At 41.0% G+C, this 27,081-nt stretch overlaps 1 protein-coding gene and 1 long non-coding RNA gene across 15 annotated transcripts; one reads left to right on the plus strand and one right to left on the minus strand.

Annotated features, from left to right (window-relative positions):
* Positions 1-1,716: 1,716 nt before the first annotated feature.
* LOC142090821 (uncharacterized) lies at positions 1,717-5,730 on the minus strand. The gene is made up of 3 exons (XR_012676655.1): positions 5,170-5,730; positions 2,795-2,831; positions 1,717-1,980 (listed from the first exon to the last, which is right to left on the minus strand). It is a non-coding gene; the product is annotated as an uncharacterized LOC142090821 (long non-coding RNA).
* On the plus strand, positions 5,725-26,973 carry CSNK1D (casein kinase 1 delta). 14 transcript variants are annotated; one of them, XR_012676653.1, is made up of 11 exons: positions 5,730-6,034; positions 7,807-7,875; positions 11,462-11,572; positions 13,385-13,548; positions 14,035-14,263; positions 14,636-14,806; positions 16,422-16,570; positions 17,141-17,312; positions 17,655-17,794; positions 18,507-23,710; positions 25,558-25,610. XR_012676653.1 is itself a non-coding variant. In XM_075169175.1 (11 exons), exons 1-10 carry the CDS (start codon positions 5,959-5,961, stop codon positions 23,674-23,676), a joined length of 1,314 nt encoding a protein of 437 aa, XP_075025276.1. In that variant the 5' UTR covers positions 5,730-5,958; the 3' UTR covers positions 23,677-23,710; positions 25,558-26,973. The 14 variants fall into 14 exon arrangements, 12 of the variants coding, with proteins under 12 accessions (XP_075025280.1, XP_075025278.1, XP_075025276.1 ...); XR_012676654.1 differs by having other exon boundaries at positions 18,527-23,710; XM_075169175.1 differs by having other exon boundaries at positions 23,644-23,710; positions 25,558-26,973.
* The last annotated feature ends 108 nt before the right edge of the window (positions 26,974-27,081 follow it).

Consider the following 27,081-nt stretch of genomic DNA (forward strand, 5'->3'; position numbering starts at 1 on the left):
CCCCGGCCAGGCGTGGACACCTCCGTCCGGGAGCGAGCGCCGTCGGCTCATGACCGAGGCGTGAACGCATGGAGGCAGCAGAGAGTGAGACCGGTTGCGGTACCGCCCTGTGAACACCGGTCTTGCTGCTCACACAGATGTGCAGACTGCTGACAGACAATACAAGCCTTTTTCTCTTTGCAGTGCTGGTTATGACACCGTCTCCCTGTAATTCCCCCTTTTCTTCAGTCTGTGTTCACAGAGTAGCAGTAAAACTCTCTAGGCAGCAACTGAACATTTATTTCTCCTTAGAGTTCCGGGCAGTGTTAGCAAAGACAATAGCTTGAAAGTGCCTGTGTAATCTCTTGTGTTTATCACTTTGTATTGTAGTCCTGTCTTTCCTTCCACCAATCAGGAGGAAAACCCCTTCATATTTAAAATTTGTTTGAAGGAGATACTAAACAGAGTACACAGTGATCAAATGAAACTGGGGTAAGGGAACCAAAGACCTTGATATAACTCTCCCAAAAGAGGGGAACAGCTCTGGGCGTGGCCAAACTACGCTGCAAAAACCAGGAAAGGGATGCCATGATACTGCTAAGACCCATCCCCCAAAGCTGCAGAGTCCTGAGAAGACCCTTGCACCACCCCAAACATGGTAGTAACGTGATGGGGACAGCCCTGCAGATCCCCAAATTCCCACACACACACTATGAACAGAGCCCATAGGTGAGGAGGAATGAATGTCCCAGAGACTTCAATGAAGTCCCAGAAAGACCACAGCAAGCTGCAAACCCACAAGCAGTCCACTGCAGGCCTCCAGAACAGCTCCACTGCGATGACCAGAGCGCCTTAGGGATCCCAGGCTTGGAGATGCTGCCTGGCTGGGTCCTTACTGTGTCCCCTAATGAATCTAATGACCTCTGCATTAATTGAGAATAAAGTGCAGCCAAGGGCTAGCTTGTGCTTACCTTCCTGGGATAGGAACAGGGAGTGCAGGGGGCAGTGCCTCAGGAGCATCTGTCTCCTGCTGGATCTTTGACGGTCTACGTCCGCATCCCAGCAGCATTGGGCCATCTACCCTGTTTCCCTGCGGTGTGGGACCAGGGGCACACAGTTCTCCACTGGGGACCAGGGGATCAGGGCTGGCAGAGGGAGGCAAGAGACACCCAGAATTGAGGGGGAGCCTGCCAGCAGGGATGATGTGGTATAGTTCGGGGGGGGTATCGGGGCATTGTTTGGGGGAGTGGGTTTGGGGGTGCTGGGATTCTGGGATTGGGTTCAGGGCAGTGTTGGAATCATCGGTGGTCTTGGGGCAGGGTTTGGGGTTGGGGGCTTTTGGCCCAGGCCTGGGGATGTTTTGAAGTCCTGGGACTTTGAGCATTGATGGTGGGTTTGGGGCAGGGTTTAGCATCTGTGGGAGAGTTGCGGGCTGGTTTGAGGGATGTCTGCAGGGCCTTTGGGCAGAGGGCTTTTGCTGGCAGCATGTCAGGCTGGCAGTCCCATCCCAGAGCGGTGCTGGTTTTGTGCAAATGCCAGTGCCTTGGGTGCTTTGTGTGCTGTCAGAGTTCTGGAAGGAGCCATGGGGGACCTTGTGAGTGACCCTGCATGCCTGACAAGCCATCGGAGAGGAAAAGCCTGCACCCTGTATTCCTTCAGATCCTCCTGCCATTCCCCACCCTCCCTGTGTGCCACAGAGCAGACAGCCCAGCCCACCCCTTGCCATGCTCCAGCTACACTCACCCCCCACGTGCCTAGCACATAGGTTCTTTTTTGACCGATGAGGCCAAGGCTCAGCGTAACCTCAAATTCTCTCCAGTCTTACCAACTGCAGCAGTCACGGTACTTAGCTTTTCCTCTGTTTCAAACTTCCTTGCTCTTTCCTTTCTTCCTAACGCTCCTAGGCTCCTTCTGTACTTACATGCTTCTTAAAAGATCATTGAAATCAACAAATCAGATCAAGCTGCGTTTTTTCAAGTTGTTGGCCCCCAAAGTACTACCCTGCAAAACAAACCAAAAAGACTGTTGAGGCCATTAATTTATCCTATTTTCAGAGTACTTTTCGAAAGCTTTAACTGTGATTGATAGAACCACTTCTCTTCACATTACGCAAAGCTACATTCATCTATTACTTGAGCAGAAACTGTTTCTTCTAGTTTGAGGACTCCATGCCTCTGGCCGAGCAGCATTGGGGCATACATCCTGTTCCCCTGTGGCATGGGACTGAGGGTGCACAGATGTCCCCGTGAGTGCCAGAAAGCCAGAACCAGGTGGCAGAAGGAGGTTGGAGACATCTAGAGTCATCTGGGGCCTGCAGGCAGGGATATGGGTAGTTTCTGGGTGTTGGAGCAGGCTTTTTTACATTAGTTGCCATGACTGAAGTTAAAAGCAAGAGGAAAATATACCCAAATGGAGGAAATAAAAGAAAATGGATCCAGTTTAAAAGCACCTTTGTGTTCAAACAAGAGAAACCCTATTTCTATCGATGAGGCTTGATTTATTATTAATACTATTTTAACAGTGATCATGCTTAATAGACCATCGACATATATTGTAACATCTGCATATGGAATATACGTGTGTACTTATACAATTTTTAATTTTTTTTTTTATATATATATATATATATCTCACCTGTGTGGGTGATACTAAGAGCCACAAGAGCTACAAGACATTAAAAGCTACAAGAAACCAAGTTATTACCTCATGTAGATGATATTCCAGTGACTGGAGCTACAGAAGATGCGTGAGAGAGTTTTAAAAGTAAGAGATCAACTTGAGTAAGCCACAATTACTGCAACTCCCTTTTAATTACCTGGGTGTTGTAACTGGGGAAACAGGAAGCCAGATACCTAGAAGATTAAAGTCTCATATGAAATAAAGACTCCTATTAATCAATCTCAAAACAGAGTTCAGAGATTTTAATTTCTTATGGCAGCATATCCATGTGTGTATTAGAAATCCTCATGTGCTTATACAGTAACTTTGTTGTTTTATGCTTTTCTGTAGTTCATTGAATTTTTGAAGAATGACAGTTTTTACCACAACTGCATCAACAAGCAATGACAACGTTATAATGCCATGATGGAGACTCTGAGGCAAGACTGAGGAGCTGAGATACATGGCCTGCCAGAAGAACATTGCTCAGCCACGATTCCTAGCCTTCAGTTACAGGTACTGTGCATAGGTCTCTCATTCTGTCAGACTCGGAGACATTTTCAGCAACTGCAGAAATTTCTCACTTGGTTCTATGCTCTGTAGTAATACTTTCAGCAATTATACTTCGGTTTATTAATTGTGTTAGTTATAGACATTTAAATGGCCATGCACTGCCATAAAGAACTACAAGCTATTATGCTCAGACGTTTAGCGGTCATCACGAGGCAAGACCAGAGAGGAGAAGGCAAATTACTGTGATCGGTCCTGATCAGAAAGCTTGCGCGACAAGTAGCTTTGCAACATCCTTGCCGCAGCCATGAGTAACCCATGATTTGCAAACTACCGATGGAAAAGGGGAATGCTGACCCGTAGCCAGCCTTTGGTAGACAACATTCCATGACTCCACACTGTTCCCTCTATATACCCACATCTACACTTTTTGGTGAAAATCAAGGGCACGGAAACTCTCTTACTCAGCTGTGATCAACAATTCTGGTCCATGTTCAGCCTGCCTCCTACTGCAAAGGCCAAGACTGTAGAAAAAAAATGTTTCCATTTCCATACCAGCATTGCAGCTTCCTTCACATGTACAAGGTTATGTACCTAAGCAGAAATCAACAAAGCTTGCCCTCTTATGAACACAAGTAGAACACACTGCCTCTGCCACTGTGCCCTAAACCTTCATTGCTTTTAGTAACTCAATATGACCTACACGATCCACATCTCATTCTGCACATGTGGTCCAACACCTCAACTAATAGAGCACTGCTTCCTCCCCTGTCTCTGGCTGCCTGCCCTTGTTTGACCTGCTCTTGTGTACTTCTGCTACTAGTTCTGCCCAGCCCATCAGGGCACCCCCAACTCCAAGGCTACACAGCGCACTCCCTAATACATACAGCAAGGAGGACACTACTCTCATTTTCTCCTTTCTAGCACACATACCACAGCATAGCTCTTCCTCTCAGCACAGGGGATTGCGGGGAACCATGATTATCTCAACACTGCTGCAGGTCAAATCACAGGGATCACATGCGTGACAGGGAGAAAAACAGCCAAAGCCCCCCAATGTTCAGTACAGAGATCCCTTCCAGTTTTGAGTCTGCAGTGCCCTACAAGCACTTCCCATGCAAAATCGACATATATTCACACCCATTTTCCATAGGAAAACTCTGCGATACCACATCCTGACACATAAAATATTTTGCTGGTATTTGATCCCTCTCTACGCTGCAGGACTCAGACCTTGATGGTGCAGGGAGGGGTACACTACACGTGCCACCCATCTGAAGAGGGGTGAGATAGTCCCATCAGCTTCCTAATGCACACTTTCTCTGACTCACTCCTCCCTGTGCACTTACACTGCAGGCTCTTACAACCACCCTCCACAAAAAACCATGGGTATCTATGTAACCTAATCCACCTGCTCAGATCCTACTTCTTACCTCCAAAGAGCATACTGCAGCTCCTGCTCGACAGGCAGCTGTAGCTTAGGCCTTGGCACGCAACACAGCAATCACTGCCCATACGGTTGGGTCTGCAACACCACCCAGGCAGAATGATCGAGAAAACTCTGCAAGTCAGTAGCATTACTGGCAGGAAGCAAGTGTCTCCAAGATGCAGGCTTATACAGTTCGTTCACTTTCAGGAGACAGAAAAACTCCCCCTTGCAGGACAGCACATGAAACAACTGGAAGGGTACTCAGAGACTCTTTGCCTAGAAACCTACTGTGACCTTATTTTCCCTCCCTCTCCCACCCTACACCTCTGTCACACACACCTCTCAATACTCCCAGCCTTTTTACATCACAGTCCACTGCCATCTGCAGCCCAACCCCACTCATGCCAGAAGCTGGCTTCATAATCTATCTCCCCATTTGCAAGTGCAAATCTATCTCCCCTGCTTGCCATAAGAGAAGGCAACCTCGAATCGTCCAATATAAAAGATGACCGCTAGCCTGTCAGGGTCGTGTTTTCAAGGGGTGTTGCTGCAAGAAAAGGAGAAAACATGCAAACGGAAACATATTGTCTCACCACTCCTCTTCCACTGCAGCAGAGGTAGGTGGTTCCTCCATCCCACAGCAGGCCTCTTCTTCCCCAGCAAGAATGACACGTTTTTGCCATGAAATTTGCGGGGCCATGACTCAGACTTTGTCCCTGACGCCCCACGGTCAAACGAGCACTCCTCGGAGCCCAGCGCAGCCGGAGTACCTCTCCACTGCAGTGACCCACGGCGGGGGGACGACGACGACACACGCACCCGGAAGGCTGCGGGCCGAATTCCCCGCTCGGCAGACCCCTCACAGGGCGGCGCGGCGCGGCGCGGCGCGGCGCAGACGGCTGGGACGGCCCGGGCGGGCCCGGTCCGTGGGCCCGGTGGGGCGGCGCGGTGCGATGCGATGGGGCAGCAGCCGGTGCCGCCGCGAACGGCTCCTCCCCACGGGGGGCGCACGGCCGGCAGCGACGCCTGAACACAACATGGGAAGACACGGGGGACACGTGAGGCGGGACCGCACCCGAGCGCCACAGCTAGCCACGCGAGGTATCGCGTCTGTCCTCACAGCCAGGGCGTCCCGCCCCCGTTGCTAGGGAAGTGAGGTCACGCAGTATGGCGGCTCGGAGCCGAAGCGGCTGAGGGGCTGGTCTTGCGGGGGATCCGCATCCATCCTTCCCGGGAGCTGCAGCGACGGTGCTGCCTGTCTCGCTAGTCTCGAGCGGCGGGACCAAAGCCGCGATGGCATCAGGAACCGCAGGGCTGTGAGGCAGCAGAGCGCGAGCCGGCAGGGCAACAGAACCGGGTCGCGGACGAACTGAGCTGCCGCCATGGAGCTGAGGGTTGGGAACCGGTACCGGCTGGGCCGGAAGATCGGGAGCGGCTCCTTCGGGGACATCTACCTGGGTAAGGAAGGTGGCTCGCTGGGGACGTACCTGGCGGGTCAGTGGCTCTGTGGAGAACGTCGGGGGCCTGGCCGGGCCGGGCCGGGCCGGGCGCTGCTCGCTGCCGTGCCCGCTCCCAGCCCGCGGCGAGGTTGGGCCGGGGGCAACCCCCGGGACCTCATTTCACCCCGGCTGGAGCTCAGGCTGCGCTGCTGTCCGATAAATTATCTTTGATATGAAGTACCTTGCTAGGGGCACAGCAATAGCATTTAATATTTCGCGGACATCGTGTCCTAATTTGGATAGTGTGGAAATGGAGAATTTTGGCTTACTTAGCTGCCCCTTCCCATTGTTGTCTTGTGACCTTGGGCACCGTTAATCTTCTCATCTGTAAAATGGGGATAAGGGTATAAATGCCCTCACTTGAAAAAAAAAAAATTCACCGTGTTCAGAAAAATGTTTTGGGAAAGAAACATGTACATCATGGTTAAATATTACTGCAGTGGACTTGGAAAAATTGCTGTCATAGGGATGTTTGTTTCTCCTGCAAGGCCTAAAAAAAAAATTACACAACTACGGATGACTAGGTTGCAGTTGAAAAAACCCTCAAATCCTTCGAAGAATCATCATAGTTTGGCTATCCTGTTGCTTGAATGTCGCCTTAATGCCTTATTGCGTAGCTCTTATTCTGTTACCGTGATTTCTATGCAATTGTAAAGTTTGCAGGACTGGCACTGTCTTTGCCTGTCCGTTTATGTAGCTCCCTATCATAATGGCTCACTGCTTATGATTATGACAAGCAGTGGTGGGTACAACAAGTTTTGAAAGCAAGTATTTTTAAAATACTCAATATATTCTGCAAACTCTCAAACCATAAGAAATAGGTTAAATCCGGAGAAATATAAATTGTATATCCTGCCACATAGAAACGACTACTCTGCATTTGAAAATTTTCGTAACTGAGAAAAGCAAGTCAAAAAGCGGGGGGGCTGGAACTTGCAGGGGCTAAGGTACATTAACTGCATATGTCTGGAGGGTAAAAACGACGTCACTAGCTAACGTATGTGGTATGTTTGGCAGTGTATGCAGTATGAGAGCTGTTTTTTCTTCCTAGACAGCAGTGCTTCATGTTGCAGTGCACAGCTGGCATTCCAAAATAATTTGTTAGCTAAAGCTGCTTGTTTACAGATAATGAAATACTGGTTATCCGTAATATAGATCATACACCTATGGTGAAAAATCCATGTTTCTAGCTGAAGGCATGTGGTTGTTTAGAGGCAGAGAACATGATTCTCTCGGCAATGCTTGCATAAAAGATTGAAGACTATTGTGAGAAAGATGGTGGTAACGCTTGTGCAAAAATCCTCGTTAGCTACCATTGGGATTTTGGGTGGAGATCAAGACAGCAGTTAAAATCTGAAAAATCTTAGATAATTTGAGAAACTCCTACTTTAGCATTTGACTATTGCTTAGGTAAATCAATTTATATTAGAGTATAAATTTAAAGTGCAAGTAAAATAAACATTTTTTATTTGTCACTTTTATTTTTATGTGTACACCCCACATCAGTAAAGTTGCACGGGAAATAGTAGTTCTCTGTATATTAGTACTACTGCCATGCTGCATTTTGCACAAGAATTCCTCATCCTTAGATTTTGACCTCTTTTTTTATCTCTAAGTAGCCAGCGTGGATTTACTTTTAGGGCTTGCTACAAATGTCATGCCTGAGCCAGTAACTAGCAGAGAATTATATGCCTGGAAGATCCAGCTAATGGCATGGGTTTCTTTTTCCAGGAAAAATTACAGTCTCTCAAGAACTGAAGCCTTTTGTAGAGGCCCATTTGGTTTGCCTACCATTGTCTGGTAAAACAGGGGCATTTGAAATCTGTGCTTTTTGTGATAATGAAGTGTTGGGGTTTTTTTAAAAAACAAGTTTCTACTTGGTTGTTCAGACTGTACAGTAGGACATAAGTACCTTAAAATAACTTTTAAAATTCTTTCAGAAGTCGTGAATTTTTTTTTAAGTACACATGCCTTCTGATAGCCCTAAGTGAATTTGTAGATTACCTCAATGTAGATTTCCAGCTCGTTTTTATGCTTTGAAAAGGAAGATTTGATTATTCTTGCCTGTTTCCAGTTCCCCTGTATTTTTTTTAATGCAGCTACAAGGGTATTGAAGACATTTCAGAGTAGAGGACCCTCCTTCCTTCCTCCCTCCCTCCCTCCCTCCCTTCCATCAGTTCTTTGCAATATGGAGCTGACGACTCTTGTTATTATCATGGTTCTTTCATATTATTTCCTGTTCTCCCTCATACCTCAAAATATGTCTTCTGGAATTTGGAATGGCCCCAGCTTTGCTTGCTTAGAATGGCAGGGTCTGTGGGACAGGATTTTGAAATGTAAGGCACTATTGTAAATGAAGGAGTGTGGTCAACTTAAAGAAAATAAAATTTAGGAATTTAGTGTACCTGCATCTTTTGAAGTTATCCTCCAGAGGAAGATATGAAAGAAATGGATTCCCAGATATTCTAAATAATATAAAAGATGGACAAGGGGCGAGGGGGGTGGGTCAGAGTAAGCATTTGTTTTGTTGCTCAGTCCCTGAGGTCAAATAGATATGAGTCACAAAGGCATTGCAGTCGCTGTGTTTTCATGATTTTTGCATTATGTATATATTTTTCTTAAGAATGAGTTTTGGGTTGTGAACTAATTAAAATAATTTCCAAGGCTTTACTTATGGTAGAGGATTTTGCAATTCCAAGTAAATTGGAATTTTGCAGTTTAAAAGAAAATACTTTCACAACTGTAGACTTTCTTTTTCGCTTAAAAATGGTGACTTCTCATTATACTGCTTGTTACTACTTTTTAATTATTGATTCTTCTCATAATACTGCTTCTTGCTACTTCTCGAATATTATTATGTTTTCCTTAAAGGAAGCTAAGTTTTTGATGGTTATAGAGTTATTTTAGAAATTTTGTCCCAGTGTTTAAGTGGGGACAAAAGTCCTTACTTGGGGACAAGAACTGGATTGCTTGGAAGAATGATTTGTATTTTTGTCCCCCTCTCATCAGTTTTGCTGGACTCAAATATTTTAATTACATTATTTTAATATGAAATCTCTTGCCTTGAAGGAGAGGATTTATACAGAAGCGGAGTTCAGGCTAAGGATCTTGGCTATCTTAGGTGATAAAGACTTCTTGGGAAGAGAACTATGCTAAGAAATGACCTACTAGGTAGAGACCGTGGTCCATCAAGTAACGATTTAATACTGTGTTGAGCAGAACTTGATTCTCCCGTGCAGTTTTTGCCCTAATCAAACACAGAAGGGATGTGTCTTTCAGTATACTTGGACAGCAATTTGTGTCTGGTTTGGACAGAAAAGTTTAGAAAAAAGACCAAACAAACCAAAACCCCAAAACAACCGTGTCGGTTGCTAATCACCCATCAGATAATATTGTCTTCGGTCCATACTTTCCCTCATCTTGGCTACTGTGGGATGGGGGAGAACAGGTAGTGAATGTAGGGATAAGCAAGAAAGGTCCGGAGTTCTGTGGTTCAAAATCAAGACTTTTATTTGTTTGGCGTTGGGAGGTCAGTCTTAGATCAGAAGATAATACCTTCCTCTTTGTATTGTTGATCTGTCCTTTTATATTTCTGGATTGATGTGCACCATAACTCATTTAAAGTCCACCAAAATAATATATTTATAAAATGTGAAAACCTTAGATTACAGATTGAAGAGTTTCCAGTTGCTGCTACTGTGCTGTGACCAAAGTAGCAGTCGGGGATCCTGCCACCTATCATGCCAGTTACAAAGGGGTCGTATGAGACAGATGTATGTACAGCCTTATTTTTCTTTGTGTCTTCCAGTTGTTCACCTTGAGTTGTGCTTACTGTACCTAGAGTGAGCTTCAGATGGTTTGTTTTCTTAAGGTGCATTGTGAAATGCCTAGTAAATATTGACCCTGGTGTTCACTCAGAACAGTTCACTGTACCAGGAACAGCACCTTAATACTCATGTGTACATGCACACAAAAAGACACTTTATTAACCTAAAGAAAAAATGCATAGTCTTGCATAAACTCATAGATAATTCCATGCACCGTCAGTTCCTTGCGAAGTGAAGAGTCATGCCTGTTTTGAGGTGTGGGGTGTTAGCCTGTCTTTGTTAGCCTTACTTTATAGACGAAAGGCTATAAGGCAATGAAGTAGCTCCTTAATCTGAGGAACAAGATTTTGCTGTTACAATAGTTAGGTGAACACATTAGCTCTGTACTCTGTAATGGTCAAAGAAAACCATATGGAAAAAAATAGGTAAGCAGAAAAAAAATATAATTGTGCATCTCTGTCTTAATTGCTTTGTGTGCCTCTGAAAAAGGGTGTTACAGAACTGGAAAAGATACAGATAAGTGAAATGGGGAATAATTAGAGGTAATTAAAAATGGCTTTTATACAAAGAATGACAAGAGGTTTTGAACTCTGGAATGAGTTAAGGGAAAGTGAGGTAGGGTAGAATTCTCTGAAATCCTGAACATCATGGAGAAAGTGAGTACAAAATGATTGTTTACTGTTTCTTTCCAAACAAAAACTAGTGGACCTCAAGTTAAGCTTTTAAGAGTGGGGATCAGAACAAACAGCAGGTGATGTACTTCACGTGATCCTAAATCATGAGGTAATGTAGAAAAGAGAAAGCCAAATTCTGAAAGTAGAGAGACTCAGCGATATGTCTAAGAAGTATCACAGATCTTTTGCCAATTCCTGTTTTCCTGTAGTTCCTAAGTTGCTTGCCTGTGAGAGTACGTATTTTCTTGACTCAGCGTTTCTTTTTAAGAATGTCAGTTTTTCCCTACATACGTTTAAACTTTGAAAGTGAACAGGTAAGCCAATTTTTCAGTCACTCGATTCCTGAAACAAGAATTTAATGAGATTTTTAAAAATTTTTTTGAGAGAACAAATTCTTGATTCTAGATAATCTGCCTCCCAACCGGATAAAATCTTAAGGTGTCAGAATACATCTGGAGTATGTTGAGATTTAGGGAAGTTGTAGGCTCTGTTTCCAAGGCATAAGAGGAGGTGATCTGAATTCCTAGCATTTCTTACGTTGGCAGGGATACATGCCACACCTGTAAGCATGCATTCTGAGCACTTCCACCACAAGCTGGAAGTGGAAAGACACCCCTCAGAAGATGCACTCGTATTTTTTTTTTAATGGGATAGCAGCAGTTTTGGCTTCCTGTGCTACAGCGTCCCTTAAACTGCTAGTCTGTTGGAGAGAATCAGTAAGACTTCAGAAGAATTTTTAGGTAATTGTGGCTGAAAGTATGTAATAATCTCTGAATGTTTGCCATGGAGAAGTAGTTTGGCAATATTTGTTTTGTTTCAGTCTTGACGAATGAAATGGATCTTAAAAAATATTTTGACCAATGTTTTAAATTCTTCTGGTTTTAGGAACTGATATTGCTGCCGGAGAGGAGGTTGCAATTAAGTTGGAATGTGTGAAAACCAAACATCCTCAGCTCCACATCGAGAGTAAAATCTACAAAATGATGCAGGGTGGAGGCAAGCAAATTATATTCCTTCTTCAGAGATTTAACTGGGTTTATGTCTTTGATGTATCTGCCACCTGGAAGTATTTAATGGTTAAGATCTCTTTTGACGTATAAGGAGAAGGTGGGGAAGGTGGCAGGGTAGATGAGGAGCAGTACCTCAGCTCTTCTGTGAGCGATGTAGAGTAGCAGTTCCAAATCCATGGCTGCCAAACTTCATGATAACCACTAAGGTCCTCCAATGTTGCTTATGATCCGAGAATATTAAAATGTGAAAACCGTGAGCAATGTGGAACAAAGTTTGGCAGTACACTAATTGACTTTTTTTTCTCATGGATCAGTGAAAGATGGTAACCACTGTTCTGGAGCGTTTAACTTGACTTGCTTATTATAGTATCACAATTCTAAACTTAGTAAATACAGGTTAATTTTTTTTATATATGTTAGTATTCTTTCTTCTGAGTTAAAAATATTTCCTTGCTGTGGGAATTCTAAGACAAAATGGCATTAGTAGTAGAGAACAGGAGTGAAGCAACTTCGTAGCTACTGTGTGGTACTCTGCTAGCATATAGCAGAGTACTCATATATTTTGGAATTCTGCAAATGTAAGATTCCCATGCAGTTCTGGGATATAAACTCTATGTAGTTAAGTTTTGTTTTTGTTTTGTGGTCCCTTGAATTCTTCCTAAATGAGGCTATACTTTGCCTAAAGACTACATTCCACACTGTATCTCAAATGCAAAATACAGTAATCATACATCTAGAAATGGATGATAGTGTGTATTTGCATTTAGTTACTTTTTAATTCCTGCCTCATCCAGTTGCTGCCTGCGTCTATCCTGAATAGCCTTCATAGAGTAAAATGCTTCCTTTATGGGCTTACTAAGGCCGTGATGGTGGGTTCCTTCTGAGGATGGATGCTGCGCAGGCAGGTGGCAGAAAGTTAAGTTTCCATCCAAATAAGGGTTTCTCTGTGAAGGGAATTCAGGAAAAAATAATGCATATCAAGTAAAGGTAAGAGTTTAAAATGGGTGAATTATACCATCTCACTTCCAAAATGCATAAAATTAACTCAAAGTAAAGGCATTTGAAAGTCTGAATAAGGCTACATACCTACATACAGGTTTAATTCAAAATATTTGAGCAATTCTACAATTTGGGGTGAAATAACTTTCCTGAGTTTCTCTGTAAAGCAGGGCTAATTTTAGCTCTCTCTGAATGTATAACACATCTCATAAACAATGCTATGTTGGTAGAGATTCACCAAACCATTCACCAAATAAAATGGAGCTGGGGGAAAGACAAGAGTATGAAGCAAGGATGAAAATTCATTGCAAATTGAAATGGAAGAAAGAGGTATTTTACAGTGACCTTGTAGGCTTTGAAACCAAGAAGTTAATTTCTAAGGCCTTCTTCAGTAGTAATATTTAGTGGTTTGTCAGTGTCTTTATTTTCAGACTTCCAATTTGCTCCTTATTGCCATCTTGGAGACTACATGAGTATTAATACTTGTAAAATGCTTAAGGTTCAAATCCAGCAAAAAAGTTAAATACTTTCAAGTTACAAGCTAAGCGCAAAGATTGGGAGGTTTCTGGGGAAGAGGAAAAAGCCTATTTTTAGACGTCTTACTATAATTCTATATTGGTTATACTGTGAAATTATCAGACTTTTCATTTCGGAATGGCTGAAGGTAGCATAAAATATTAAGCTTCACTGTAAATACAAACATTCACAGTAACGACCCTCTTAGAATTCATCTTAAGAGCCTTGAAGATTTGTGTGTATGAACTGTATAAATCAAATTGTTATACTGAATAAACTTCAGTTTCCTTTTTTCTAGTGGGTATTCCCACAATTAAGTGGTGTGGAGCTGAAGGGGACTACAACGTAATGGTGATGGAGCTGTTGGGTCCGAGTCTTGAGGATCTCTTCAATTTTTGTTCAAGGAAATTTAGTCTCAAGACAGTCCTATTACTCGCTGACCAAATGGTAGGAAACTGCTTTGTTGATCTTGATAGTGCAGTATGTTGGGATATTCAAATTTCTTGAGAGATCATAACCAACTACGTTTTATTTCTGTGATTTAGAGGTGTATAGATGTATCATTAGAGAAAAGACTCAAAATTAGTTTTGTTTCTGTAAATATAAAGTGTCCCATCAAAAGTGATTGCAAAGTCTTAATTTGATTTTTAAAAACTGGACCTGCGCTGTTTGCAAACCAGGTGTTGCACTGCTCAAAGACAAAGAAATACTCCCAAGAAAGTTTTTGGAAACAAATATAAAATAGACACAGGGAAAGAGCTGGAGAGAAGGTTTATCTATCTTCTAAATGATGTTCTCTTTAATGCCCTTACATTTTACAATAAAAAGTTTCTTTACCTCTTTTATTGTTAAGACAGTGTTGCTAGTGTTTTTGTAAGAAAAAAGGTGTATGCCCAGTCTCTTGACGGTGATTTTTTTTTTCTCTGTATTTAGATCAGTCGAATTGAATATATTCACTCTAAGAACTTCATTCACCGAGATGTGAAACCAGATAACTTCTTAATGGGCCTGGGGAAGAAAGGCAATCTTGTCTACATAATAGACTTTGGATTAGCGAAGAAGTATCGAGATGCTCGAACTCACCAACATATTCCATATCGTGAAAATAAAAACTTAACAGGAACTGCCCGTTACGCATCTATCAACACTCATCTTGGAATTGGTGAGCTGGGGAAAGCTATAAATAGAAACTTTAAAAGTGTCAATGCACATAATTTTAGTGCAAGTAGATGTTGCCTTATGGAGGCATAGAAGACAGTCCCTATTTCTGGCACTAACAGTGCAGCATGCTTGGCCTTGTATCTCTTGATTGGGTGGGATTCAGTCAGTTTGTAATTCTCGGGAGTTAGCACATTTTTTAATAACTGCAAGGGTAATAAGCTTTTTCTTGTACTGGATGAGTTTATCATGGGCATAGTAACTCTCAGGTATCTCTTGTTTTTCTAAGGGTTTTTTTGACAGTCTTGTTGCACAGTCTTTTGTTTTTCCAGTAGAAACTGAAACCTAATGAGTCCACTTTTTTATGCTGTTGTAGAGCAATCTCGCAGAGATGACTTGGAGTCCTTGGGCTATGTACTGATGTATTTTAACCTGGGCTCCCTCCCCTGGCAGGGACTGAAAGCAGCAACAAAGAGGCAGAAATATGAACGTATCAGTGAAAAGAAAATGTCTACACCCATTGAGGTTTTGTGTAAAGGATATCCTTGTAAGTTACTCTTGTGGCACTAGGCCTACATGTTCACGTTTTAGTGGTATTTATTTTTTCTTTACACTGAATTCTACCAGTCTTTTTTGCTTCTCTCTCTCTCTCTCCCTCTCCCCCCCCTCCCCCCCTTCTGTCACCCACCCCACCCATGATTGGGCACGTCCATGACAAAGATACTGTGCTTTCAAGACTGGGATCTTTGTGATCGTAGACCATTTCTAATTATCTCTTGTCTTAGCTATTAGTAAACAATCATTGTGGTGCCCTCAAGTCGAAGGGTAACTTCGTACGTCTGATTTGTGTTGTATTGTGTGTGCATGTGCCTATGCTGGCTGGATAACTCTAACAGACAAATAGCTTTTTGAGAAACTACCTGTTTCTTCATATGTGTGGGTACTGTTTCTTGTATGAGTCGGATTGTATAGTCAGATGCATCTCTTACCTATTGCAGTTGTTTCACTTGGGAATTGTCATTCCAGGTTCATCTAGTTTGGCCTGTTGATGGTCAGCATCTATGAGAGGCATAGGAAACCCTCCTATATCCTAGCATCATGCCTCAAAGCCGTTCTGTTTCTCAGTTTGGTATTTACACCACAGTAATAACTAGGCATTTTGAGCCCTGCAAAATGATACTTAAATCTGTTTTAAATCTTGTTAACATTAGCTGCCATCAGAGAATATTGTTGTTCTTTCATGAAGAGTTCTGTCTCTATTCTTTCCACGCTCTTGGCTTCGGCAGCTAGGTACGATAACGAGAACTATATTTTTTGTTAGGGTTGTATGAAAACTTACTGTCTTTGATCTGTTTCAAATTTCGCTTCACACGTGTTCCTTTATGTTCATTAACTATGTTTTTTTTCTGGGGTTAACAGGCAGGGCAGACTAATCAACTTTTCTTGTGCTGTTTGTTAAAATTACTTTCTTAATGTAAATTATTAATATATTATTCGAGCCTGAAAGACTTGAATTCAAAAGCTGATATTTTGATACTGCTATTATCTCTGGCACATTGAATTCACAATAATATCATTTTTCTGCTGTGTAACTAATATTTTGTGTGCCATATAAAAACAGGTGTTCAGACTATTGCAAATATAAAATTGTAGCATGACTTACGTGGGAAATGTATATGGGCCCCTAATTTTTGCGTGTTTTGTGAGGTAGCAGACATGAATCTTTATGTGACTTAATAACAAAGAGATGCTATTCCATGTCCTGTAAGAAACTGCATTTAAATATATTCAAAGCAAAGAAAGGCAAAAAAAAAAAATGTCTTTTCCTTGCTCAATTGTAGTTTTAAACCTGTCCTCTCCGTCCCCGCCCTGCCTCCAACTGTTGGTTAAAGAACTCTGATATGGGGTCCTCTCTGCTGTTGACAAATGACCTCTTTGCCTACTCTGTGATAGACAAGTAATTTCCTTTTCAGGGTTGACTATAGATGGGCTATAGCGTTGCCTTCTAGTAAATTTCTAGTATTAGGTCATTATTCTTTTTCTTATATTTAGGAGATTCCCTATTTGTTGGGTTCAGGGTGGTTGGGTGTTTTTTTTGTGATTCAGAATTATAAAAAGCAAATGTGAAGCTGAATTAAAAAACAGACTTTCTTTTATTACAGCTGAATTTGCCACATACTTGAATTTCTGCCGTTCTTTGCGTTTTGATGACAAACCGGACTATTCCTACCTAAGGCAATTATTCAGAAACCTTTTCCACCGACAAGGGTTCTCGTATGACTATGTATTTGACTGGAACATGCTGAAATTTGTGAGTAGCTGACATAGCTTTCTAAAACTGGGGTTTTTTTTGGTAATGGTATTTTGTTTACTACATTGTCAGTTTTGAGTATCTTAATTGATACTGTAAGATTGTCTTGCCTTTTTCCTTCTGGAAGCTCTACTGTCTAGAAAAAAAGATCAGAAAATGAGGAAAGGCAGGAGATACAGGAGCCATGAGATGGGGGTTGAATGACAACTAAGTTGAAGGTACAGGGTTTTAAATGTGTAAGGCTTCTGAGATACTTCCTTCAGGGCAGTCACCAGGCTAGGTTGCGGAATTATTTTCTCCCACCTTGATCTTCAGCTCAGGTTATTTGCAACTGTTGAGGAGGTGTCCAGCTGCCATAATAGTATGTGCGTATGTTAGCATTTTGAAGACTATCCCAGCAGTTGCATGAACAAAATTTATGGCAGTTCTCAAGAAATTTTACCAAAATAATTAATGCCCTAGCAAACTTCAATTCACAGGTTGTCCAGTTCTTTATTTTCAGCATTTTTGTCCGAATATATAGTTGTAAGCTCAATAATCCCCAAGTTGTTCACTAGTCTTGACCCGTAGGGTGCAAGCAGAGCAGCTGAAGATGCTGAACGTGAAAGGCGAGAACGAGAGGAAAGGTTGAGACACACACGAAATCCAGCTGTGCGTGGATTACCCTCCACTGCTTCTGGCAGGCTGCGAGGAACACAAGATGTAGCTCCTCCTACTCCTCTTACCCCAACTTCACATGCTGGTAAGTAAGCAAATGCCTGGATAGATGCACCTTGTAGACTCTTCTAATTTACCGTTTGTTCCTGGTCATTGGAAATTCGAAATTAGAATTGGGATATCTGAGTGGTATTTGTCTCTGATCAGACTTTGGGTTTTTTGTTTTTCAGTCAATTGAACGTAATTGTATACGCTCATTACCTGCCAATTGCTACTTAGATTTCTGTTAATGTAAAACAAAGGCCTTGATTTCTCTTGTTTGACTCTGTGGAAGTTTTATATGCAAACAGCGAGAGTGTAATTTTTCCAGTGACCATGTTATAATCCCATTTCTCATTATGAGAATCTAATGCAGTTTTTCTCACAGCCAACACCTCTCCTCGGCCAGTATCTGGTATGGAACGAGAAAGGAAAGTGAGTATGAGATTGCATCGCAGTGCCCCAGTCAATATCTCGTCGTCTGACTTAACAGGCCGACAAGATACCTCTCGCATGTCAACTTCGCAGGTAAAAAAGATTTCTGTGTAATGGAAAAATGAGGGTGATCTGATAAAGTTAATTTGCCAAAAGAACATACCAGCTAATTGATGAGGTTTCATGCTGATTTTGCAGATGATGTTGACTTGTATAAATACTTGACATTTTAACTGAATGTTTGTGATGTGGCTGTAGACTACTGTAAAGAAAAAGATTTTTTTTTTTTTTTTTACCTTGGCAGCAATAAGCATAAAATACTCAAAGTAATACAGAGTCATTGGTGTATGAGATGATAGAAAATCCTGGAGATACAGCATTTTTACCTACAATTATGGTGTTTAGCTCTTTTGCTCATTGAATTTCTTACATCTGTTATCAATGAGGAAGCAGAGTAGATTAGAGGCAGTTGTGAGTCATGTTTCCAAATCAACAGAGCAGAGAATATTGGTGCAGAATAGACAAGAAATAGTTGGTGAAGAACCGAAAAGTGCAAAAGTGAAGAAATGTTGTACTGCAGTACTGGAATTCAGAGCAGATAAGAAGCCACATATGTGGATGATAGATAGGTCGCAGAAGGCTCACTTGAAGAGGATGGCAGGAGGATGAATGATACAGTGATTCATAGCCATAGTCAGCACTGAAATCATCCTCACCGGTCACGGTGACTTAGCAAAGAGATTTTAGGAATGCTTCTTTTTAAGACTGACAAACAATGTTTAAATATATTTTTGACTCTCTATAGCTGAAACATTCCTTTTCCAGGGTATTCACACAGACTTGTCTTAAGTAGTGTGTGGCCTGGCTTTGTACAGCTTACCTTCAGTCTTACCTGTGGAATGGGGAATCACCTGTACTGTAGGCATACTGCAACATTACTGGGAGAGCAGTCTGCTATGAGGACTGGTGCAGTTGCCTAGGAGTTTTTCTGTCACGCCTCAACGCTGTGCTGGAGTTCTAACTGCATAGTTTTTACCGTGGACTCATTTTATTCCTCATTGACGGAGCATATTGATAAAAATTAACTCAATTCCTTTTGGCTTCATCATTTAATTGGCAGAATTAATTATTTTGAATAGTACATGTTCTTATGTATAAAATCTTACTGCTAGAGGGAATGCTCTTTTAGATGGAGGCCAGGTGGGTATCTCTAATGAAGACTGAGGGTGAACTGGATTGGAGAAACCATTCTGCTGTAACGAAAGTGAAGGGGGATTTTTTGGGTTGGTTTTCAGCTGAATGAATTGTTTCACCATGTAGCTGCACAAATGTTTGTGCTTGCACAAGGGATGAACAGTTCAGGAGCAGAAATGACTGGACAAGAATAGAAGACAGGTGAGGTTTTTTGTGTTGGCTTTGGTGGCAATTTTTCCCAGCTTAAATTGTTCACTGAACTACAATTCTTGCCACCAGAAATTCTCACGTTGCAATATTTTATGGCTGAAGTTTGTAAACAGTATGTAAACAAAGAGGGTAGAACTGCATGTAGTTATGGATCTTGTAAATATGCATAAACACCCGATAGAAGGAGGTGAAAAAGGTGCAGCCAGACTCTTATCAGCAATATCCAGTGAAAAGACAATGGACAGTGGGCACAAATTGAAATATAAGAAATTCCATTTAGACATAAGAAAAAACTTTTTACTGTGAGGGTGGGCAAGGACTGGAACAGGTTGCCCTAAGAGGTTGTGGAGTCTCCCTCTTCCGAATTACTCGGAACCCAATTGGACATTGGCCTGAGTGGCCTGCACTTCGGGTAGTGGGATTGGACTAGATGATCTCCAGGGGTTCATTCTGACCTTGGCTGTTCTGTGAGGCAGTGACACCAAGTTCCCCCTGAACATTTACTCAAATACAAGGATGGTTTCCTGGTAAAGTGTGTATGCCCAGGGTTTGTCTCTGGCATTCAGAGCAAATCTCAAATGCTTTATCTTTGTTACCAGTCAGGTAAATAATTAATGGGAGTAACAGAAATAAGTGCAGTGATGTTACTTGACTATGTTAGGAGAGAATATATCTTTCATTTTTTTGCTATATTACTGACACGTAGCTCAGTGTGCACGTGACACTTTTCTAAATATTGTAAGGTACGAGTAATCCAGGTGGGTTTGCAAATACATTTTGATTCTGCCTGACTTGTAAAATGGGAATACTCTGAGATTGTGTAGGACTGTGGGGTTTTTTGAGTAATCTTTGAATATCCAGATGTATAATTTGTGGTGTGGGCCAACAGTATGGTCTGGCTTAATGGCACATTTCCATACCCACCCTTTTTAACACTGTTCCAAGTATGGGATCATTTGGTTGACTTAGTTGGGATAGCGGCCTAGTTGGGATCTTCTCTGAGTTTGTTAGAATTATATCATTCATCATCTGTTGTCTTTATGTAGTTCTTATCAAGGCAGTGAACCACTGCTGGTCTCCACTCATGGTGACTTAAATAACAGTATGTGATTGTAGTATAATTTAAACAGCTTCCCATGGGCGTCTCGGATTTGGAAGGCAAGAGAGATGTACTTAGACTTTACCTTATAACACTTCCCCTTGAGCTCGTTAGAGAAAATTTGCTTTTCATTTTCCCAGTTCTCACTTACTCCGTAGCAGGCAAGATGCCTCAAGTTACAAGCATGTATGTTGCAAGTATGCAAGTGTTCATAGCTTACGCTCTTACTATCTTCATAACGTTAAAGTAGTTCTTCCATAATCAAAATTTATCCTTAGATGTTAACCAGGTTACCAATTAAAGCCATGGGTTTCCCATTATCTTTATATCTTGTTCTTAGTCAGGAAAACCTAAAGTATCCAACTCGCATAGCAAGGTTATTAAGAATTTTATTGGCTAGGTGTAAGAATATAGAAAATCATCCATACCACTTCTCGTCAGGACGACAGTAAAGAACAGCAACTGTGTGTCCCTGCCCGTTCCAAGTGTGTTAGTTTCCTCTGTAAGTCTTAAGTAAAGATGCTACCACTGTTCCTTTTTCAGGAAGTGCTTAGACCATACTCCTGGTAGAAAGCAGCTTTTAAAGTTTGCTATGCAGATCTACAGATGTCTTATGTTAAGAACGACATTTGTTAGAATTGTTATTTATAACTTGATAAATTAGTTTTGTTATTTTATTTTATTGGGATGCCTTGGTTTGGTAAAGCAACACTGCATCTGTATTTCCACCTCTCATGATTTAGAGGAAGGGCTACTGCTTGTTAAACTCTGGGCAATGGAAATGTGCAGAGGTTACTTAAAGAAATAATGAAAGCTACTTACCTCTAAGTAGAGTTCTTAAAGATGACTCCGCATTTTTATCTTTCTTTTTACCAAAATGAGTTCTGATCAGTTCAGACTGAAACTGAAAACTAAGGCTGGGAGTGTAGATAATACGAACCAAAATTGTCATATGGAAAATAAGTCTTCTCAGAGAAATTTAACACTCACGGAAAAATGGTAATTGGTAAGGATGGCAAAATAGGTGTCATTTATATTCCCCACCTCCAAGGTATTGTCCACAATAGTACCTAAATAATTCTCATTAGAAAGACTAGCACTTTGTAACACTAAATAACGAATGTTTATTGGAGTAGCAACTAGCATGTTATCGTGGTTTAACCCCAGCCAGCAGCTAAACCCCACGCAGCCGCTTTCTCACCACCACCCCCACCACCCCCCCCTCCCCCCCAGGTAGGATGGAGGAGAGAATCGGGAGAGCACAAGTAGGAAAACTCACAGGTTGAGATAAAAACAGTTTAATAATTGAAATAAAACAAAGTAGAACAGTAATAATAACAATGATAACAACAACAATAACAGAATATACAAAGCAGGCAATGCACAATGCAACTGCTCACTGACTGCTGACTGCGTGTCATGATTGGGGGCCAGCCCCCCCTGCCACTCCTGGTTTTTATATTGAGCATGATGTCACATGGTATAGAATACCCCATTGGCCAGCTGAGTCAACCACCGCGGCTATGCTCCCCCCACCCCCACAACTTCCCCTGCACTTGGCAGGGCATGGGAGGCCGAAAAGAGAAACAAAAAGTCCCTGCACCGAGCGACAACCAAAGCATCAATGGGCCATCAGCGCGCCTCTCCTACCAAACCCAAAACACAGCACATCCCCCAAGCTACTGGGAAGAAAGTTAACTCTGTCCCAGACGGAACCAGGACACATGTCTATGAAACGGTTTGTGAAACTTAAGTGTTTCTAATGAAATTACATTAATTCTATGGCACACGTTACTCAGTACTTTTCTTGATGACATGGAAGTGAATGCAACAGCTAAAAACCTGCAAGTTGTGAGATGTTTGACAGTGATAAACATTAGTGAGAGTTGAGCTGTCAAGTAAAGCCTATTCAAATAAAATGTGTATTACTGCAGCGCTCCAAAACCTGATTAGGATGAAGGAGTAGAGCCCGTTGTCTTATATGTGGGAACTATATTTGTGGTAAGCAACGACTGAGGAGGTGTTAGGTGTAATGCTGGAGAGGTTAGTGTGATGTCACAATGAAAGGGTATAATTTCATCCTTGAATCTATATATGAACAGTAATGAACAGAAATGGAGAGGTTATTTCATGTCATTAATGAGACAGATGCTGGAATATTATGCTTAGTTCAGTTCTCAGTATCTTAAATTGTTGGAAAACTGTAAGTAACACAAAGAAGAGCCATAAAAATTGAGCTTGGGAAAACAGATTGTACAATGCAAGAATTTCAAATCAGTGTCTTTCAGTTTGTCTGAAAGGTAAGAGATCATCTTGAGTTAGTTGGTGTAGTATTTTAGAGACAGTCATCTTAACAGGAACTGACAGTTATGCAGAAAACATATGTGAAGAACCTATGGCTTAAAATTAAAACCACTCACATTTAAAGAAAAGCGAAATAGAGGTCTAAGTGAAGGCAGTTAGCCACCAAAACAACTTCTAAAAGAAGTAGATCATCTGTCCCCTTCGCCTTTGCATCAAAAACTGGATTCATTTCTATTGGTGGCGTATTCAGGTCTAAAGCAAGCCTAAATTACAGGTCTGTCTGCAATGAAGAGATGTGATCTGTGCTGGACAGAAAATAATACCAGCTGTTAAAAGATCCTTGTGCTCTTAAGCTCTATGAGTGAATTGTTCACTAAGTCTCTTTTATGTAGTCGGTCCTTAAACGTTAAGAAACGTAGTAAAGGAGGTCATGAGTATTCCAGTAAAGACTACTTTGACTCAGTTCTGTCGGTCCACATTGCACAGACTGCATCCCAAAAGCAGTGATCATCTCAAGAGTCTAGTTATGGGTGAGTAGCCTTCATTTCCTTTCACAGAAAGTTCGATCTGACTGCTTATGGTATACAGTAAGTTGTTTAATTTTTTTTTTCCTGAATGTAGCATGTTCAGACCCAACAGTCAACAGTAGGATAACCCAACAGTTACCCTACTGATAACAGAGGTATTCTCTCCATAGTTGGAAGAAAAGATTGGAATGCTGCACAAAGAAATATTTGATTAAATCTCTTTGACAGGTGGAGTTTTTAGAAGACTGTAGCCAACACTGGCATTGAACAACTTAAGTGTTGTGTTGCTTCCCTGGGGAAAAAGCAACATACTTCCAATGCCTCTGCATTTTCCATCTCCTCATGAGCAAATCTTTCTCCATATATCCATCTTAATAGGCATCATACTCTGCGTTGCTCTTCTGACGTTGTCAGCTTTCTTTGAGGAATAATGATTTGTTCCTTTTACCTATCTCTTAATATGATAGAAATATCTTACAGAAGTCTGAAATCAGAGCTCCTCAAAAGATACATTTGCTACTGCAAGTTTAGGTTGGATATTTGTTAGACATCTTTATATATTGGGGCAGTGGAACTGTTACAAATTGCTGTCTTTTCCCCTACCTCAGAATAGCATTCCTTTCGAACACCATGGCAAGTAGCTGCTCGTCTCCTTTCGTTGGAAGGCAGCACTGGGTGAGTGCTTCTCATTAGACACCAAAACTTTGGATGGGGTGGGGGAAAAAATCTTTGAAAACATCCGACTTTGCTTCTTCTTCTCACATTATCTCATAGTTGTACCTGTAGCTTACGGTCAGATGCTTGATGGAGCATTGCTTTTTCTCTAACTTAAAAGCAAATGTCCTTCCAAAAGTTGAATTATTGCTGCTGTTCCACTTGGGACTCTTAAGCAGAATTGACAAAAATAGTGACTTAAAAAGTCCCTAAAATCATTCAAGCATCAACAATAAAATAAAATAACCAAGTCTAAATTTTAGCTGTTTGAGATTTACATGTCTTTCCAGGGATGTTCATGCAGCAGTGTGTCATCTATTCAAAAACAGATCTGCTTCAGAATCATAAAACCAAAATACTTGTATGAAGACTCAATTGACTATATTATTCAAATGAGGCTCTGTCTTGTGAATGGAATGTTCTACTACAGCCGTATCCAGTTTTCACTGATTTATATTCTTCTCCATTCCTTATGACCTGTCATTTTAAAAATACTCAGATTTATTCTGTTCTATATTTAAAAAATGTTCACATACTAATGAGAATAGTTTGAACATGAGCATCTCAGAGGTAGACAGACTTGAATTTGGGTATTTAGAACTCCTTTTCACTGTTCAGTGCAGTAGAAGTTTCTGCCTTTCTGTGTGCAGCTTTTGGCTTTTTAGTCTGTTCTGCTTTTGGCAATAATAGGTTTCATCAGGGAAATAACAAGTTTCAGTTGGAATCTGAACCTTGATGGCTGAAGGATGCTTTCTTAAGTGTTTCAGGAGCTTCTTGGCTTTGCTTCTTACTAAAAAAAGGCTGTGAGATTTTTCTGTTCCTTAATAAATTCTGTTGTATAACTCCGTCTGCTGCCTCACTTTCTCTATAAAGCCTAAGCTTGCACTAATCCTGTATCTCTAGTTGGTGAAGAATCCTGCTATTCCTCTTCTGTTTTCTCCTGCTTTGTGTGCTTGGCTGACTGTGCACAAGCTGCTTCGTAAACAGTTTGTAACATTAAAAAGATCCAACTGTAAATGGCAGCTTAACACTTTAAAGTCCAATTATCAGACCTTACTCAAAAATTGAAAAAAATTCAAAAAAAAAAAATTTTTGAAAAAAGGCAAACCTAAAGCTTTGCTCTGGAAAGCTTGTGTGCTGGAGACGTGCAGATTCTGGTCTGCTCAGGGTTGTGTCTGCATTGGTTGGCCTTTACTGTATGCCTTACTATTTGTAGCTGTTTACAACTGAAATTAATACTGAATACTGATTCAGCTACTTAGACATTTCTCACTTCTTAAATTGCAGTGATGTGTGGTTGTTTTTCACTTTCACAGTGGAAGTGTTACTGAAATAATGTTACATTGTTACTGAAATAGGTCAAGCTATGGAAATTAATGAAGTGTCCTCTAACACAATGTCCCATGAAAAATGAAAAGCGATTGAAAATAATTACATTTTTTTTACTCTCTTACCGGGATTTTTTTTTTTCCCCAAACTTAATTATTCATTGAGTCTATTTCTACGTATTGGTAGTGTTTTCCTCTGGTTTGTTCTTTCTTCTGTGCATGTTTATGCTCTGTTTACTTTTCTTCAAAACGTCCCCTCTGGCTGGAAAGGTGAATTTTCCATGTTAACTTCTAATAAAGGAGGAAAATAGAGGGAACTTCATGTAGCTACAGGTGGGTGCGAAACATTGTATAGGTCATTCGATTTTAAATTCACACACTTACTTTTGGCAACGAATTATTTAAAAGTACATTGAGAGCCACTTATATGTTAACTGGAAGGATATATGCTGATGATGTCTTGTTTTTTGGCTTTGGTAGATTCCTGCTCGGGTAACTACCAGTGTTCTCCAGTCTGCTGTGCACCGATGAAAATTATTTTGCCATGGAGGGCAGATAATGCATGGCTGATCTCCTGTGTTACCAATGGCTTTACTAGCAAAAATACCCTAAACTAGAGCGGAAACATTACAATTGGAGTTCTCCATGTGACTTAAAAGGCACTTGGAGGAACATGGACAGACTCCAGCAGCTGCCATTACAGGACGCTTTTGCCAGAAACCCAATGACCTTAAAAGAACCCTGTGGTAACAGGGCTGGAAAAGAAAGATGGTTTACAGAGTTCACCGCCTGTTATTGGATGGCCATTTCAGTTTTCCCTCCACAGGCGGCAGACTTTACCCCCTTTTTATTATTCTACTGTAACTATAAATCTTTTACTTGGTTTAAGAAAGTTTTTTGTATCATTTTGCTAAAATTATTGGCTTAATTCTCTGTAAAGAACTCTTGCTTTTGTCTGATTTAAAAGTGTAGAATATAAACAAACCTAAACTAAAGACAATGACTTGAAATTTCTTGTTTAAAAAAATTAGTCTGGCAGGGAACATGTAAATGAATCAAAACCATCTGACTTTATTTAAACTGTTTACTTATTTGTATGGTCCCATTCTGACTGAGACAGTTTTCTCATGAAATTTTTAAAACTGTTAGAATATTACTTTGCTGTTTGCTGTCTTCATTCACACTTAACATTTAACTTTCTGTGTAACACAAAGGAATTTTTAATACTCGTTCTTTTTTATAAAAGAGGAGAACTAAATACCCTGCAGGAGAGTCTAAGTATAGTAGAGATGGTGATAATGGATGTCTTTTTTTGTGAAGAATATGAAGGACAAAGTGAGAGACTGGCATTTGAGAGATTTAGAATTTGAAAGCTTGTCCTATCTCTCTGCTTAGTTTGGGTAAATGGATAGTTTCAAACATTGTTCTTATTCGTAAAATTTTTTTTCCTGCACTCTGAGGCTGGTTAGCTTGGAGGGTATTGCAAGTGGAAAAAACACATTGCTACTGAGTCTTTGGTGAATTTGCACGTTTCATTCAGCATCTACATGCTTAAAAATAAATAAATAAATTGATTCAGGCCTTCTGTTTCATGCCAAGACTCAGAAAAGGAATTCTTTAAAAAAAACGCCAACAACAAAACAACCTATTCTTGCTGTGAAATCCTGAGAATATTTACAATTCAGGTGCATACCATATTTAATTCTTATCTGTATTCAACTGAGTATGCCCAGAATCATTAGCTAGGAATGAATGACTCAACATGCTTAGGTTGTCCAAAAAACTGTTGCAGGTGTTGTTAGCATCTGTTGGTGATGGAATATAGGAGATTCTTCATTTTGTTTGTTACTGTAAACGGTCTCATAAAATAAAAGTAGGTATTCTGTCCTCACAGTACTTGGAACAGTATCAGAAGTACTCTTTATACTAGTATGACTGAAGTAATGGGAAGTTCCATGTTGGAAATGAAAGTATATACAGAGATTTTGTTTGAACAGAATTGAG

Source organism: Calonectris borealis, chromosome 20, assembly GCF_964195595.1.
Source record: "Calonectris borealis chromosome 20, bCalBor7.hap1.2, whole genome shotgun sequence".
NCBI classification, from domain to species: domain Eukaryota; kingdom Metazoa; phylum Chordata; class Aves; order Procellariiformes; family Procellariidae; genus Calonectris; species Calonectris borealis.